This window comes from Panonychus citri, unplaced genomic scaffold (genome assembly GCF_014898815.1).
Source record: "Panonychus citri isolate SS breed McGregor unplaced genomic scaffold, ASM1489881v1 Contig00047, whole genome shotgun sequence".
Classification (NCBI taxonomy): Eukaryota; Metazoa; Arthropoda; class Arachnida; order Trombidiformes; family Tetranychidae; genus Panonychus; species Panonychus citri.
In genome coordinates, this window is record NW_026515452.1 from 20,648 (window position 1) to 39,181 (window position 18,534).

Sequence of the window (18,534 nt, forward strand, 5' to 3'; positions counted from 1 at the left end):
TAAATGAGATGATCAAAACCGAATTTGATGAGATCAAATCACTTCTCAATATTTTGATTGACGAATTTGGAGCCATTAAATTCAGTATTTGTGTTGTAGTTCAGTTTAAAAATCAACGATAAAACCGATAAAGGAGGTTTTGAATCAGATTTAACACCTTGTCTTGCTAGATCAGATAAAGATGGTTTGATAAATGACACCTTAGATTTTATAAATGATCGAATAGATCAGTTTACTCAACGTGGTTCTGGCTGGACTGTGAACAAAATTTTATTTATTGACTTAGCAGCTGGAAAATTCAAGCCATTTCGTGGAGGATGTTTTCATCATAAGCTGCCAGAATTCCTCATGAACAAGAAGTGTTTAATTTCACCACAAACCAATACAGATTGTTTTATGTTTTCTGTGCTAATCGGTCTTCATACAGGGATGCCCTATGGGTAGTGTATGAAAGTAAATTCGAATATTTTTCTTCAAACTTAAATTGGTTACATGATTTTTGGAGATTGACTATGTAATATAATCAAGTTTTGTTTGACAAATTTTGAGAAAAAAATTTCGAATTTTTGATAGAATTTCATCGATTAGTAGAAAACTGCGTTTTTGGGAAGAAAGAACTGTAGAATTCGACCAAAAACGAAATCCTGTGCTTAAATTGAATATCGAACTAATCATTGAACTAGCATAAACCCGGAATAGCATACAAGTAAGAGAATAGAGAGAAAATTCTTTTTTATTTGATTTTCCTGCAGCTCATTTGAAACTTTTTGCTCTATTTTTCTCAATCAATTTTCTGAATGATTTGCTGACCAAAAAATCTTGGAAGAAAGAGCTCATTTTGAATATTGCTATCATAAACTTGATTATTATACGAATATAATTGAAAAAAAATTTTCTTAAAATCTTTTTTGGTCCTCTTGTAACAAGCTTTTACTTTCATACACTACCCATAGGGCATCCCTGTAAATTTAATGATCATTGCGTAAGAACATCTAACTATACTCAATATATTGATCAGTATGACTTTTCTGATGTACGAGGAGTTGTTCCCATCGATAACGTTGAAAGATTCCAAAGAAAAAATAATGTTTCTAACTAATTAATTAGACCTAACGTCTATACAGTTTATCCAGATTCCAAAGCAGTTGTTCCACTTAAAATTGATACACATGAAAAAGATAAACACGTTGACTTATTTTTGTATAATCAACACTATTATACAATTTCCCACTTTAACAGATTAGCATCAAATAATGTGAAAAGAGCTAGACACTTTTGTAAACGTTGTTTTTGTTCATTTCGAACAGCAGAAAATTGTCGTTTCATATAGACGCATGTTCAAATGTAACTGCACAGCGACTTCTTCTTGATCACAGTTACTCAACACTCAAGCGGATTCAATATCGTAAAGAGGTACAGTTTCCTGTCTGTGTGTATGCAGACTTTGAGACAGTGAATGTGAAAACCTCAGGTGAATCGAATGTTGTAAATGATTTAGTTCCTTGCAGTTATGGTCTGGTTGCTGTTGATTGGAACGGTTGGATTATATGTAGCGATTTCTATCTTGGAGAAAACGCTGGTAAAAAATTCTTGGAAAAACTCATCAGTTTAGAACCTTTCATTCGTCAACATATAGCTGCTAACATTAAGCCTCTCTCGTTAACTTATGACGAAGAAAAACAATTCAAAGATGCGACTATTTGTCACATTTGTTTAAAATCATTAGGATCTGATAGACGTGTTCGTGACCATGATCATATCACCGGTAAATTTAGAGGTGCAGCCCATCAAACTTGTAATCTAGAATATCAAGTACCTACATAGATCTCAGTTTTTTCATAACTTGAAAAACTTTGACGGACATATCATAATCAAGGCGCTTGAATGGTCAATGTTCAAGGATAAACCAAGTATAGGTAAGATTATACTTTAGCCCCCCTTTCTGATTGACATGAAATTTTTTGTATTAATAGCCAATACTAATATGTGTATTCATGAGTAGTATGAACTTGCGGAAATGTCTAGTATAGAAGTTACAGGGATTCAAAAATAGAAATTTGCATTGAGCTCTATGGAGTAATTCCATATTTTGCCGAACATGAATAGGCTATCATTAAGTTCTGAAAGTTATGCATCATGATCTTTATGTGTCGAAGTTCAAAATACGAGAATTTAATGCGCATGCGCAGACATTATCATAGCTAAAAATGCATTTAAAATTGTTATCTTTAAACTTTGCGCTCTTATAGTGGTGCAAATTGATTTTTTGTAGATGGCACCACATGTCTGCACCTATATAATAATGCACATGCATCAGAAGGCCTCATTTTGATTTTGACTCTCGATCCGATAACATCGGGTTTTTCTCTCGCTCTCTCTTGCTCCCTCTTGCTCCCTCTTGCTCTCTCTTGCTCCCTCTTACTCTCTCGTGCTCTCTCTTGCTCTCATCCCTACTAACCTTTTTTTCACCTTCTCTTTCTATCACCCCTTTCTTCTCTATCTCTCTCCCATTTTAGGTCCGGCCTCCCCGCATGGCTCGTTCTTGGAACCATGCGCGGTTAGAGCAAGTCTACGGTAGCCATGAGTTAGCATTACGCTGGGCTCAAACAGAAGGTCTCCTTCTGGCTACCAACGACTGCGGCCAGCATCGAACCGATGAACTACTTTGTGGATCAGGGATCCTTTGGATCATTTCGGTGTTCTATTATAAGCAGCACAGCACCAGACCGAGTGAGCGAAGTGCTGCTAGTGGTTCTTTCTTCGAGAATTGAGGATCCCACTAGTAGACCACCTTCGTCTCATTTATTCCTGGGCTGCTGATGCTGCTTACGAGGAGGCAGAGAATGATGTCTCCCTGAACACTGTGGCTTCCACCCCCCAGTGTCGCGAGGTCGTGTCTTCAATGTTTCTAGGACATCAGGAACATTTGGGGCGGATTGGTGGTCCCGGTATTGTGGTTCAAATTGACGAGGCCAAATTTGGTCGTCGGAAATACCACAAAGGCCGGGTCATCGAGGGTCATTGGCTGTTAGGGATTATTGCGGATGGGTCGGAGGACTTACGTCTCGAGACTTGTCCCAATAATTCTCGAACGGCTGAAGCCCTTATCCCCCTGATCAAGAAGCACGTGGTCGAGGGGTCAATTGTAAGGACGGATGGTTGGCGGGCGTACAGAGGCCTAAGCTCTCATGGCTATGTGCATCAGTGGGTTGACCACTCGAAAGAGTTCGTCAATGAAGCTGGTGTTCATACCCAGAGAATAGAAGCTTCCTGGCGTCCGATGCGGGTTTTCTTTAGGGATCGCCGAGTTCCAAGTATCAGTGGAGACGCTGGTGCAGAAAGAACAAAGTTCACCCATTTGATAGCCTGCTTAATGCCATCAAGCAATGCTACCCCATATAAGCTCATTCGGCTAGAGTTGGAAGGACTCGAAACAAAACCTTGGCCTGCTAATATTCTAAGGCACCCGGTGAACAACACCTGTTTGGCCAGTAAAATCCAGCTCTACCTCCCCGTGGTACTGGCTGGGTAATGCCAACAGAGCTCTGGTATCAATTAAATACAATGCCATTGTAATATATAAGTAATTAGAAGTTTGTTCCAATTAAACACCTCTGCACTTAAACGGGGCGTCTTGCGTAGGCTAATCTAGTAGCCGGAGCTCGTTCTAATCAAGTTCATATCTAAGCCTATACATATGAGTGTATGGTCCCAATCTATCGAATTTTATGCCTTGAATGCCTCAAAATACGACACACAAGCCATTACAGCATGATATCAGGTTAAAACAATTAAATCTGTATCATAATCAGTTGATATCTCATGTTCTGTTCTGCGCATGCGCATAAAATTCACCCATTTTGAACTTCGACACATAAAGATCATGATGCATAACTTTCAGAACTTAATGATAGCCTATTCATGTTCGGCAAAATATGGAATTACTCCATAGAGCTCAATGCAAATTTCTATTTTTGAATCCCTGTAACTTCTATACTAGACATTTCCGCAAGTTCATACTACTCATGAATACACATATTAGTATTGGCTATTCATACAAAAATTTCATGTCAATCAGAAAGGGGGGCTATAGTATAGTTTAGCCGAAAAGTACTATGAGAATGGATCACCTGATTTCGTTTCTTCCAATGGATATCTAACTACACTCAAGAAAAGATTATGTTGAAAAATATTGAACTACATGGTGATGCCAATTCAGTGCATAATGTCAAGGTACATGAATGAAAATTGTCAACTTTTAAGTTATAAGTGAATATTCACCAGCAGATATTTAAAACATCGATGAAACTGGACTATTTATAAGAAAGTTACCGAAAAAAAACATTTATTTTGACAAATTCTGATGATCAAGAAACTTGTTAGCTTCGAGATGTAAAACAAGACAAAACGAGGTTAACAACAGTTTGTGCTTGCAATATGGTGGGTGATAAAGAAAAATTAACGGTGATTTGCAATATAGATTTAGATTACAACAAATTACCTGTCAATTATTATTTCAACTCAACAGCTTGTATGACATCAGATATATTCAGTGATCTAATCATGAAATGGGATCAAAGGTTAAAACATGAAAATCGCAGAATATTATTATTATTAGCTAGCTTTCATGGACAATATATTGATTATCAACCAAAAAATATCAAATTTCTTTTTCTCGAACCAAATTCAGCATTAAAAACTCAACTTTTAGATGCATGTATTATTACGCCAATCACAGATAGTTACCTATCTCTTTATTCACAGATTTTATGTGAATCACATCAACTGAAACATGTCAATATTATTGAATTTGTAAAACAGTTTGATATTTTAAAAGTTATTAGAATTGCTAATCTTGCTTAATCTCAATCACCTGAGAAAATCGGTCATTTGCCCAGCACCGGAGCTTTGTGTGATGTTTGAATTATTCGAGAAGTGATAGTAGGCCGAAGTGAGCAAATTTAAATTATTTTCGTTTTCTCTACGAAAGGTTACCCACTGATTTGATTTTTGAAATCGTTTGTTCACTTAGACAATATATAATTGCTAAATCTTCTTGACTTCATTCACTTTTATCTAAATTTTAATAGAAGTTCAATCGCCTCTCAAAATACCGTTTATCAGATCTTTAATTGTCTTTGAAACATTGAATTGATTAAATTAGACAAACCATGAAGGCATTTTCAATAATTAAGTTTGCTTTTTTCAGTGATTCTGTCAATTCAGCAGATTTTATCTGCTTATTAATATATAAAAGCTGGGAAACTTTATTACTCTCTAATAAGAATGAATAAATATATTATATCTGATGGAAATGAATAAAAATGCTTACGAAAAGCAAACATAATAGCTTTTAATGAGATGTGAGTTTTCAAATAACAAAAATAAAATGGTTTGTTCAGACGCTATTCACAATATAACTAATTATTTAATTATAGCTTGGCACCTTTTACTTTTCCAAGTCAAATATTAGGTTCTGATCAATTAGATCAATTGTTTTGAATATAAATAGAAATGATCTTGTCAATTTGGTTTAGTTCATAAAAAATTTTCTTCTGTGAGTTATAACGCCATGGCGTCAATACCTTACAGCTTATTAGTTATTTCTGGTATATCTGGACGTTATCCTGAGGCTCAATCTTTGGAACAATTTTGGTTCAACCTGTTGAACAGTGTTGATTGTGGTACTATCGATAATAGAAGATGGCCAACGTGTGAGTATATGATTTTGGTCTATGAAACAGTTGATTCTATAAAGAAACTTATATTTGTGTCGCTCTTTTTACCAGCACTTCTAAATATACCTAAAAGGTTAGCCAAAGTTCCTAATATTGGCCTTTTTGATGCAGAATTTTTCAAAATAAGTACAGAATCTGTATCAACCATTATTCCATCAATTCGGATTATGCATGAGGTTATTTACGAAATGTTTATTGATGCTGGTAAGTTTACAATCGTAAAATATCTCGAGAAACGTTATTAATTCGTTTTTGATTCAAATGGAAGGTTTCACCTCCGAAGGTTGGCGTGGTACGAACACAGGCCTTTTTTCTGGTATTAGTGAGAGTCACAGGCCACAATTCGAAGGAGTTTCTCTTGGTCTGAATCATCCTGAAAGCATAAATTGGTTACATTATGTGTTTGATCTGAAAGGTCCAGTCATCAGCGTGGATACTGCATGTGCTGCCGCTGCTTCAGCTTTCGATGTTGCAACGAGAAGCATATTGAATGGTAATTGCGATCAAGCGATTGTTCTTGCTCATAATCATTGTGTTAGTCCATACATTTCTCTTTGTTTCAGATCATTTGGAATGACAAGTATTGATGGTAAGTCCAAATGTTTAGATGCTGATGCTAATGGTTATCTCCGATCTGAAAGTATTGTTGCGATCTTAATTCAACGTAAATCTGATGCCAAGAGAGTTTACGGCTCTTTAATAAATATCGTTGTGAATAATGATGGATTCACCAAAGAAGGAATTACTTTTCCACGACTCGAAGGTCAGATAGATGTTCTTAGACGATTATTTAAAGATGTGCATTTAGATCCAGTGGATATCGACTATGTTGAAGCTCATTTAACGGGAACTGCGGCTGGAGATCCAGTTGAATGTAAGGCATTGATGGAAACAATGAGACCCAATTCATCAAAACCTTTACTTGTTGGCTGCCTCAAATCAAATATTGGTCATTCTGAAGGTTCTTCCGTCTTAAATGCGATCTCAAAAGTCGTCAAGATTTTCCAAACTGGTGTAATTCCTGTTAATTTACATTTCAACGAACCAAATCCAAACATCGATGGACTGATTAAAGGTGTTATTAGACCAATTCTTGAAAATAAAAGATTCGATGGAGATCATATTATGGTAAATGCATTTGGGTTTGGTGGTGTTAATACTACATTCATTTTGCAAGCCAATTCTAAAAGAATCGAGAAGACTGATCTTATTTTAAGTTCCAATAAAATTCCACGTTTAGTCAATTTTTGCAATCGAACTTACGAAGGCTTGGATACTATCGTTAATTTTATTGAGGAGCAAAAAGGATCATTAACAAAATACACGTTGGCACTTTTGGATAACATGAGTAAGATCAAACCATCAACAGGGTTTGATCATCGTGGATATTTATTGTTGGATGATGAACAAACAATCATTCATCAAACATTAAAACAAAATGTATCAACTGATGAAGTGTTTGCTTGGTTGATATTCACTCCAATGTTTAATGTCTCATCACAATCATTTGTTCAACTGTTGGAAGTTCCTCTAATTTATTCAAGAATAAGATCAATGCAAACTGATCGCTTGAGCTCATTTGGAATTGATGTTATCAAGATTATCGAATCGAATCAACAGGAGTTGGTTTCCTTCTCAATTTCATCAATTGCGATACAAATTGCTCTTTGTGACCTATTAACTAAACATTTGGAAATTAAACCCAAAGGTATAATTGGTCATTCGATTGGTTCAATTGCTGCTTCTTATGCCGTTGGATGTATAACTGCTGAAGATGCTTTGTTAATCGGTTATCATATTGGTGTCGCTTGTGAACAATTGAAAGGAAAAGGAGCAATGGCTTATGTTAATTTACCATGGAAACAAATTGAAGAGATGAATTTTGGTTGTATCGAATTAGCTTCACACGAGTCGGAAGATTGGACGTTGATCACTGGTACTGAAGATGCAATTAAAATGTTCATCTCAAGAATGGGACCTAATATCAAGACAAATATTATTGATGCTAAAGGGATTCCTTTCAACTCATCTCTGCTTAGTGAAGTATCAAAACCACTTGAACTTGAGATCAACAAATTTCTCAGACCATTGAAAACAAATTCAGGGTTAAAGACTAGTTTTTGTAAAAACTTTATCAATTCTGACCAAGAGCATATCATTGATGGACATTTTTTCGTTGCCTGTATCACAGAATCATGCAATTTTAATGAAATAATAGAAGAGATTGATTCGAACTCTGTGTTACTAGAGATTGGTTTAAATATTGAGACAAGACGATCATCAATCTTCTTAATTAACAATCGAGAAACGTTGACAAACATTAGCAGCTATAATCAATCGACTTTTCATCTCTATAAAATGATTGGTCAAATTTATCTTCGTGGTCTTAATCCAGTGATTACGAATCTTTATGATCAAATTGAATATCCAGTCCCAAGAGAAACGCAATCTATTGGTCATCTGATTAAATGGAAGCATGAAAAGGAATGGTTTGATGTTAAATATGACAAGTATTCTAATCAACAAACTGTATTTTCCAGAATAATTGATCTTCACGACCCTTCCTGGTCATTTCTTACTGGTCATCAGATAGATGGAAGAATTTTGTTTCCAGCAACAGGTTATCTTTATAACGCTTGGCAAATGGTCTGTAGGATGCTTGAGCGCGAACATGAAGAAAATCCAATTGAGTTCTATCAAGTTCAGATTCTTCGAGCAACACAATTCACATCAAATGCAAGTCAAATGAAATTTGTTACGAAAATTAACGAAGATCTTGAAACTTTTCTCATCTACGTAAATGAGAGTAAAAATGTTTGTATTACTGGGAAATATCGACTTGTTGATAAACCAACAGTAAACTTGCTACCTGTTGATTTTAAGAATATCAAAGAAAACACAGAGATTATACTTCAAAAGAAGGATATTTACAAGGAACTTAGAATTCGTGGTTTCGATTATTCAGGATCATTCCAAGGTGTAGAAGAAGCTTCTTCTAATGGAAGTTGGGGTATGGTCAAAGACACTGGACATTGGATTAGCTTTTCTGATGCTTGTTTACAGGTTTCGTTATTGGCTTCGAAATCCCGTAAGCTGATTGTTCCTGTTTACATTGATTATGTTTACATGTTTCCACCAGAAACATTAAGTGCCTTTAGCGATGAAACTGTCAGATCAGATTCTGATTCAACTAAAAAGCTTAGTGTTTATTTCAATCAAGAAACGCGGATGGGAATCACAAACGGGTTCATTCTTAAAGGATTAGAAGGCGAAGAGATCAGAAGAAAGATCAACACAGTGAACCACCAAATACGAAACCATAATCTAATCCCATTTAATTCGTATCATAAGTTTAGCAATGAAAAAGCAATGAGACAACAAGAGTACAGTTTTCAATGCATGAGATTGATTGAAAACATAAAGAGATTGAGATCAAGAAAACTTGATCCAATAGATCATAATTATCTTAATCCAGAGATAAATGAAAGTGATGGTTCTGATAGATCTTTGAGACAAATTTTGAATCAGATTTTAGAATCAGAAATACAACAATCCAAAAGCCCAATCGATGGTGTAGATTTCAACTCGAACTTAGATAAGGTTCTCAACCAATATCATGATGCTCTGTGTCGAGATTTTTTCTTTTATGAGCTAGAAAACATTTTATACGAACAAATTCTGAGAATTGCAAGATACAATTTAATCAAGAAAAAAATCTCAATTGCATTTTGTAATTTCAGTCAAAAACTAATCTCAACCGAGATTGAAAATATTTTCAATGATTATGGATTCACTACGATGAATCATTTTATAAAGAGTGATTCGAACGTGGTTTATATTCGGAATCAAAACATTGAAAATGGTTCAGAATATGAAAAATGTTCAGAATCAAAACTATACGGTTTTATTTTTATTCGTGACAAGTCAACCCTTCTCATGTATAAAGATACCGAACCTGAAGTCGAATGCAATCAATACGATCCATTGTTGAAGAATCTATTTGATCCACTGAAAGAAGGTGGATTTTGTCAAATTATGACGAGAACTAAATTAAGACCAGTCGAACAAGAATGGCAACAATTGATTGGAAATAATCAACAGATCAACTTTGATTTATCAACACTTAAAAGTAACGCAACTGATGCTGGTTTCACTTGGATCTGTCACAAGGAGATGGTCGATGAAGGATATTTTTCAGTTCTGCTGAGACGTCCATTCGCTCCCAATCCAGTTCAACAGGTAACATTTATCAGAGTGAAACTTGATAGTAATTATGATTGGATTGATAAGATAAAAGAATTGTCGAAATACAAGAATCAGAAAATCTGGTTAACTGGAGGTGGTTATGATAACGGGATAGTTGGACTCGTCATGTGTCTTTCTAAAGATCCTCAATATAATATAAGATGTTATTATGATCCGAAAATAGGAGATGATGAAGAGATAATTGTCCCTGATGAAGTAATGGAAAGAGATTTGATAGTTAGCGAAGTTGATGATAACGGAGAAATTGGATTGTATAAAAGTGAACTTGCCAATCTTGATGATTTACAAATCGAAACAATGTCATGTTATGCTGATATTAAAACAAAAGGTGATCTTTCAAGTTTACGATGGTTTCAATCACATCATAGTAATTGGACTCATATTCCTAACGATAAGCTCATCGAAGATCAGGAAAAGGTAAAAATCTATTATGGGTCTTTGAATTTCAGAGATGTTCTAATTGTTACAGGAAGAATTACTTTACAATTTAATATGGGCAACGACGGGTTACAAGCTGGTCCACTAATTGGAACTGAGTTTTCTGGAATAGATTCATTAGGTAATCGAATCATGGGAATGTGTGCAGGTGGAGGAATCGGAACATCTCTTTGTGCTAAAACTTATTTAACGAAGATTCCAGTTCCAGAAAATTGGACATTAGCCGAAGCTGCAACAGTTCCTGTTGTCTATTTAACAGCTTATTATGGCTTAATTTCTCGAGGAAATTTACAATCTGGTGAAAGTGTTTTAATTCATGCAGGTTCAGGAGGAGTTGGTCAAGCAGCTATTTCGATCTGTTTATCAAGAGGTTGTCAAGTATTTACTACAGTTGGAACACAAGAGAAAAGGGATTTCATAAAGAAACGTTTCCCTTCAATCGATGAGGATCATATTGGTGATTCTCGATCAACATCATTTGAGGATATGATTATGAAGATGACTGATGGTCGAGGAGTTGATTTGGTTTTAAATTCACTTTCTGATGATAAACTAAAAGCTTCGATCAGATGCTTATCAGATTTCGGTCGCTTCATCGAGATCGGCAAATATGATATGATCCAAAACACGAAAATGGGTAAGTCTGGGCTAATATTTTGTTTTTCGTATTTGTGTATTAATAAATTTATCCAAATAGATTCACAATTCATAGATTTCAACAAAACTTTTCATGCTTGCTGCTTGATGTTTCTACAAAATGATGTATTTATCAAGATGATTCCTGGTCGGATAAAGGTTTGGAATGGTCTCATTGAGATGTTAAAAGAAGGAATCAAATCAGGTGAAGTTGTACCTCTACCGACAACGATATTCCAAATGAATCAGCTTGAAGAGTCGTTTAGGTTTATGGCAACAGGGAAACATATTGGTAAAGTTTTGATTCAAATGAGAGATGAAAATGAAGATCCGAATAAAACTAAACTTTATTGCTCAATTGGTCAAACATTTTTTGATCTTGAAAAAAGCTACATAATAACCGGTGGACTTGGAGGATTAGGACTCGAAGTTGCCTATTGGATGGTATCAAGAGGAGCAACTAATCTGATTCTTACTTCACGTTCTGGAATCAAGACAAAATACCAAGAGTATATTTTAGAAAGAATGAGAAACAATGGTTACTCTCGAGTGAATATTATCATCTCTAATGAAGATTGTTCCAATTTGGAATCAACTGAGAGATTAATTAATCAAGCACAAGAATTGGGCCAAATTGGTGGAGTATTTCATCTTTCTATGGTTCTAAAAGATGGACTTTTCGAGAATCAAACAGCTGAAACATTTGATGAAGCTGTCAAGCCAAAAGCGATCGCTTGTCGTTATTTGGACCAATTAACTCGATCTCTACCCTACAATATTGATTATTTCGTATGTTTTTCTTCAATTGTTATTGAAATTGGATATATTGCCCAGACCAATTATTGTTTCGGTAATACAGTGATGGAAAATATTTGCAGAAAAAGAAGATTAGATGGACTACATGGTTTGGCTATTCGATGGGGAGTAATTGGTGATGTTGGGATATTTACAGAGATGCGTCTCGTTAGATGGCAAATTCATCTCAACGCGTTGAGATCCTATGAACCAATTCGTTTAAATTTAGTACGCGATTCACTTGACAAAACTTTAATGTCACCCGATGACAGTTCACTTTTCACCATAGTTTCATTTTCTGATAAAAAAAGCGCATCATCATTAGGAAATGGTAACTCATTGAAACTGAAAATCTTTCATATCCTTAGTGTTAAAGATGCAACTAAAATTGATCCACAATCAACTTTATCTGAACTTGGTCTTGATTCATTGATGGCAGTTGAAATTAAACAAGCTCTCGATACTGATTACGATTATTCAATGACAACCAATGAAATTCGAGAATTGAAAGTTGGTGAATTAGATGAACTTGAAAAGAAATTGAGAAAATCAGAGAAGAAAAAAACCAACTCTCCTCATTCAGCATTTGAATACAGAAATATTTTCCATATTCACACGCAATTATTTGTCCCATTGAATCAAAGTGAATTTGGATTACCATACTTTTACTTTCCTGGTCAATCAGGTCAATTTGCTGTCGTTATTCCAGTATTTGAATCATTCTCAAAACCAGTGATCGGCATCAGTTGGACCAAAGACTGTCAAAATCTCGAATCAATGGATGAAGTTATTAACTTTTATGTGGACTCACTTATAACTAAATATCCAAATGAGAAAACATTTAATCTCATTGGTTGCTGCTTTGGTGGAGTGGTAGCCTTCAAAGTGGCCATAAGCTTACAAAAGAAATTAGGTCAAGATTCTGTTAGAACTCTCATCTTTATTGATTCATCGCCCGAGATAGTAAACAACAAAACGAGAAACGTTTATGAAGAATATGCAGGGAAAGATGAAAGCACAATATTTACATGCTTTATATTTGATTATTTCTCACTGTATATGAAAAGTGATGAAAAGAACGAAGTGAGAACAAAACTGTTAGAGCTCGAAACGAAGCAAGAAAAATTAGAATATGCAACTTCAATTATTAACAGGATAGGGTCGGTCGATTATGATATTAACCAGATAAGTGATGCTATCGATATTTTTGTAGATAAGCTGAAAAAAGCTGCCGCTGTAAAAGTGGACGAAAATTTCAACGGTGAAATTGTTTTAATTCGAGGAACAGATTTGCATGAGTTTAATGCAGATTTCTATCATTTGGAAGATTATGGATTATCTCAAGTAAGTTTATTAATTCATTAAAAATGAATAATGTATAATCTATAATAATGAAATTCGATTCGAAAACTTTTCCAAACAGTATACAAATGGAGCTGTCACTGTTTTCAAATTGCCTGGACAACACGAAAACATGATTGTAGATAATTCAAAAGAAATTACTGAGATTCTTGAAGCGTTGGCAATGAAAGCATCTACTGGATAAATGAACTGGATAAAATAAAAACTATTATAACATGTCAATTGTCAAATTTCCCACCATGAAAAAAGTTTTGATCATCAATTGAGAGAATACAATTGTTGATTGAAAAAACCATTAAGAACAAGATAAGATATTACTTAGATACTTTTATGAGGAATAGTTTAATTTTCATTAAGCTCAATTCATGTAACTCTTCAAGATTAATTCAGTTTCATTTCTAGATTAAACTTTCCAACTGAATTAAGATTGAATAAGAATTAAAAATGAACACTAAATTGGTTTCAATGTAACTCTTTTCTATCTTGATAAATCTAACTAAGTATTTATAATATATTAATCTTATTTATGAATAAAATTAGTCATGACAATTATGCCTAATAATTTCACTATTCAATTTCAATCTGAAGTTGATCTATTTTGGGTCTGAAGGAAATATAATAAACTTTAAATTAAACTATCAATTCGGGCTATTGAGATATTCATTTTCAAACTTTTTCCTTCTAATTAGTGAACATCTCTTAATTGATAATATTTGAGTATCGATATTGGTAAAGCTCAAGATATGTCCGTAAGCTCACTATCTGCACTTACAGCTGACATTCGGCTAATAACTCGAAGCTTTTTAGAAAAATATTTTAGTTAATTGAACAATTAATTCAACAATCCAAGACTGTTTGACACCTTGTGAGTATAGCGGGTACATGTTAGTCCATATTAACAATGAAATAAAAGTTATTAGCGGAGGATGGGGCTGATTAGCTGTCGATAGCTAACATTACATTATTGGTGTAACAGTTTGATTGTCTCAGGACTTCCGAGCCTTTGTCCATAGTGACCCTTAATATTGAAAACTTAACCTATCCTAATTTAATCAAACACAATTAATTGAGCAATTAAGCTAAATTCCGTATGTAGCTGTAATCGTAAGCCGAAAAAAAGTCAACCGAAAGTAGAAAAGTTGAGCTTACGGACATATCTTGAGTCTTACCAAATTTTGGAAACTAATCATAATCTGATCAGAACTTAATTAATATCATTGAATAGATCAGTTAATCACCATTAATTTAAGCTTTTTTCGGAAGTCTCTGAGTCCAGAATTTTTCACGCTACTATCGTTCAAACTTTTCCTTCTAATTAGTGAACACTTCTTATTAGCAACAAAACAATTGAAACAATTTACTTTTTGTATCATTTTAATTTGATTTACATGAAATCATTTCAATTAGAAATTTTAAATTTTCCAAACTTAAATTCAGTGAATTAATTGATTTTGACGATTCATCCTCCTCGTTAATTGTTATATTGGTTATTTTTTCACTAAGCGATTCTAATTGCTCTTCAATGAATTTAACAACTTTCGATAGATTTGAATTGGAACAATTTAGCTGATTGTTTATTGGTATTAACTCCAAATCTTCAAGATAATTATCAATCAATGAAAGAGCTTGTGATTTAATCCATTCGGGTGATTTATGATTAATCTCTTCCAATAAACTATCGGCAGTCTCATAATCGTGTTGACCAAATCCAGTGAAAGTTAATTCGTGTCGAGTTATATTAATTATCTTCTCATATTGTTTGATTAAATTTCTCAGTTCGTGATTATCATTGGAATCACAATTAGTGAAAATTTTCGATAAATCATGAGTCGCATTATTAAGCATCTCCAGTGAATGAATTGTTAAATTGATGAACGAATCTTGTTCGCGATTCAAATTGTATTTAAATTCATGTCTAATTTTCTCAATTGATGCAGATCGTTGATTGATTTTCTCCTTTAAAATGTGTACAATTAATCGTGGTTCGGGTGTTGGTAATCTATTAATTAGATCAACTTCACGTAAAGATGAATCAATGGAAAAAATTAACACAGAGAGAAAGTAAATTAAACTAATACTGAGAAACATATTAATTGTTTGATAACAATTATCAAATCAAACCGAAGCAACACTGATTATGATTGTAACGTTAATCAAAATTTGGATATCTTGATCATCGATTGCTGTTTTAATCAACCAGAAATATCACTAATCGTTAATGATCAAACATTTAAATCGGTTAATCGTTAGTAAATGTCAACAATCAACAGTTGATTAAACAAATTGTCCTCAAGATTAAGGTTTTTGCTGTGTGTTTGATTTACTACTGAATCAATTGTTATTAATTGTACAGTTGCGCTTGGTTTTAATTACAAATTTCTTAAGTTTTTACATTTATCAACAATTCAATGCAGTTTATAAGGTTTGCCAACAATTAAGTTTAAAATCATATCAAATTGTTTGATTAATTGTTTCAATGAATAAACCGAAAGGTCAAAATTTGATTTACCTGATTCAACTCGTCTCATAGTATATCTTAACCAATCTAATTGGTCAATAGCAAAACTGACCATTGTCTTATTACCAGCAATCAATTGATCTTGTCCCATGAAGATTATGTCTGATTTATATGAATCAATTAAACTTAACCCTTGAGATTTAATTGTCTCAAAAGTAGTGATATTAATCAATGGATGAAGCCTGTGGATTAATGTCTTGGGCATTAACTGGTCAACATTTAGATCATCATTTAGGTAGTTGGTCAGTTCACTGTAAAAACGAGATACAATTGAATCATATTCAAGTGTCAAATATGTAAAAAGCTCATTGTCAATCGATGGTAAAATTTGATTGTTGGACTGATTAACCAGATCTTTAATCATTTCCAATGAGAAAACGGTAATAGATGCAAACATAGTTTGGTCAGTTGTCAGATTAGCTTGACCACCAAGTCTTACGATGTTTTTAATACGACGATCAATCTGATCAGCAAAGAGTCGGTTGATTAAATCTTGACCATAATGTGGCTTTAAATCATTGAGAAAATCAATTTCTCTTAAAGAATGACAATTGGACACAATCAAGATGAACGCAGTCACTAAATTAGAAAAGAAAACAATCAGATCAACAACACAATCAATTAATTGTTCTTACCTAAAATAGCAAATTCAATCGACTTCATTGTAATTTCTCCTTAATTGTTAGAAAACTTTTTCCAATTTTGAACTGTTTCAAATGAATTTCCAACCACAGAGACTTTCAATTGTCTTAAATTTATAACCAACACAAAGAGGTGTATCCATCATCTCAATTAACTAATTGTAATCAAATAGAAATATTATTCTAACAATAGTTCCAATGGTTAGAGTTCAGCTGAAATGAACATTCGTCTATTAGTACAATTACCGATAGATTGTTGAATAATCAATCCTCCCTCAATCAATGATCATTATTAATTGACATGAAGGGTTAACTAATCGATAGTAAAGTTAAGTAATCAGTTGATTGACAGAGAAGATGATTATCATTTCGATTCGTTTGATTAACTGGTAAATCGTTAACATGGTGATTTACACGTGATACAATTAATGGCTAATCGAATGAAATAGTTTCCATCATAAGAACAATCAACAATTAAATATCTATTTCGATCAGACTGGACTAACATTCGTTATTCGCTATTTAATTCAACTCTCCGTTCAATTAGAAACCCGATAAGTAAATAAGTTCATAGGTTTTCATGGAAAAATATTCAGAAACAATTTCACAGAAATTTTCAGATGATTTATTGGGTAATAGTAAAAAAATACATGAATCAGAACATGAATGTGACATTGAACGTTGTGTACACTTATGATATCAGATCGTTGATTGTGATTAAGCTAAATCAGTTTAGATGGGTGATTTTTGATGTTGATTAGTTGCTACTTGTTGCTAAGATTCAATGGAAATCATTTTAACGAGAAATTGAAATCTCTGTAAGAGAAGGTGACATGAGCTTTTGAACGATTCATGAGTTGGATCAGAAATTTTTGATCGAAAAGGGCATTACGAAGGACTCGAAGTTGATCGGTAACATAGTCGATTGTCCCAATAACATTTTCAAATTTCTTCGAATTGGTCTCAATGTTTTTCTTTATCCATTCGATGTCACTTTTGTACATGTTACAAAGGAGCCATAAAGCTTGATTGATAACCCATTCCAAAGGTTGAACATTGAACTTTTCCAATAAAGTATCGGGTGTCTCATAGTCTTCATTCAATTCGTATGAACTATTGGTACCATTTTCAGAATATTCACCGATTAAACCAATATTAACCTCGTAGTTTTCAATGATCTTCTTCAATTGTCCATAACTAGTGGCACTCTCTTGACAATTAGATAATTTCATAGTTAAATTGCCAAGAATTTTAAGAGAATCAAGTAAAGTATTGAAATATTGTTTCTCATGTTGCGACAACGAATTAGATTGTAAAAAGTTGAAGATACTTTGCATTCGTCGATTAACAATGGTCACTAGATATTTTCTCACAACTTCAGGGCCAAATCCCCACAATTGGTCAAGAAAAACCATCTCCCTTAATCGTTGGGTCATCGTTAACTGGACAATGGAAACTTGAAGTAAAACTAATTAAACAAAATCTATTAGACTCACTATGTTCATGTTTTCCCAATTGACTAATACAAGATGATGAACAACAAACGGAAACAAATACAAATGAAAGATGAAGTTATAATAGGAAGTAATTAGTTAATTACTCTTAGTTTGTTTAATTTAGCTAATGATCATTATCATTTTCAGGTGTGTGTTCCTGTTGTTTTCAAGTGTCTTAGTCAATCATCATACACAAGTGATACTCTTAATGTAGTTGATTAGCTTGATTACTATGTTGTTATAACCTTCACAGTCTTTACATCTTGATGGTGAAGGTTAATCATTAAATCATAATAGAACATAAATAAAACGAAAACAATTGGTCATTCATTTGGCTATTAACTGTTTCAGTCTGTATCATTTCTGATTCTTGACCAGTTGATACTTTCGTAATTGACCTGAAGGGTTTTCCAGTGTAACGAAAAAAGAGTAAACAATTAAGGCTGTTCGAAGTTTGAGATTTTCTTTATTGGGAAATGAGATCAAAGTGAATTGTGGTTCTCTGATTGTGATTGGAGATTATTTTGCCGATCGATTTGATTACCAGCTTAGCATGTTGATTAGAAGATCGAATCGCTCCAAGAGTAAGTAGGCACCATTGAGGAATGACTCGGTCATGGCCTCGGTTCTGTGTCGCTCTTCGA

The 18,534-nt window shown here is 33.7% G+C and overlaps 3 protein-coding genes across 3 annotated transcripts; 2 read left to right on the top strand and 1 right to left on the bottom strand.

Moving 5' to 3' along the window:
- Nucleotides 1-5,999: 5,999 nt before the first annotated feature.
- On the top strand, nucleotides 6,000-9,100 carry LOC128398221 (fatty acid synthase-like). Its single transcript, XM_053359050.1, has 2 exons — nucleotides 6,000-9,035; nucleotides 9,095-9,100. The coding sequence occupies exons 1-2, from the start codon at nucleotides 6,000-6,002 to the stop codon at nucleotides 9,098-9,100; spliced, it is 3,042 nt and encodes a 1,013-aa protein (XP_053215025.1).
- A 341-nt stretch (nucleotides 9,101-9,441) lies between these two features.
- LOC128398222 (fatty acid synthase-like) lies at nucleotides 9,442-13,478 on the top strand. Its single transcript, XM_053359051.1, has 3 exons — nucleotides 9,442-11,079; nucleotides 11,140-13,217; nucleotides 13,297-13,478. The coding sequence occupies exons 1-3, from the start codon at nucleotides 9,537-9,539 to the stop codon at nucleotides 13,417-13,419; spliced, it is 3,744 nt and encodes a 1,247-aa protein (XP_053215026.1). The 5' UTR covers nucleotides 9,442-9,536; the 3' UTR covers nucleotides 13,420-13,478.
- Nucleotides 13,479-15,608: 2,130 nt separating this feature from the next.
- Nucleotides 15,609-16,668, bottom strand: LOC128398207 (uncharacterized). The gene is made up of 2 exons (XM_053359034.1): nucleotides 16,389-16,668; nucleotides 15,609-16,332 (listed from the first exon to the last, which is right to left on the bottom strand). The coding sequence occupies exons 1-2, from the start codon at nucleotides 16,414-16,416 to the stop codon at nucleotides 15,641-15,643; spliced, it is 720 nt and encodes a 239-aa protein (XP_053215009.1). The 5' UTR covers nucleotides 16,417-16,668; the 3' UTR covers nucleotides 15,609-15,640.
- Between the last annotated feature and the right edge of the window lie 1,866 nt (nucleotides 16,669-18,534).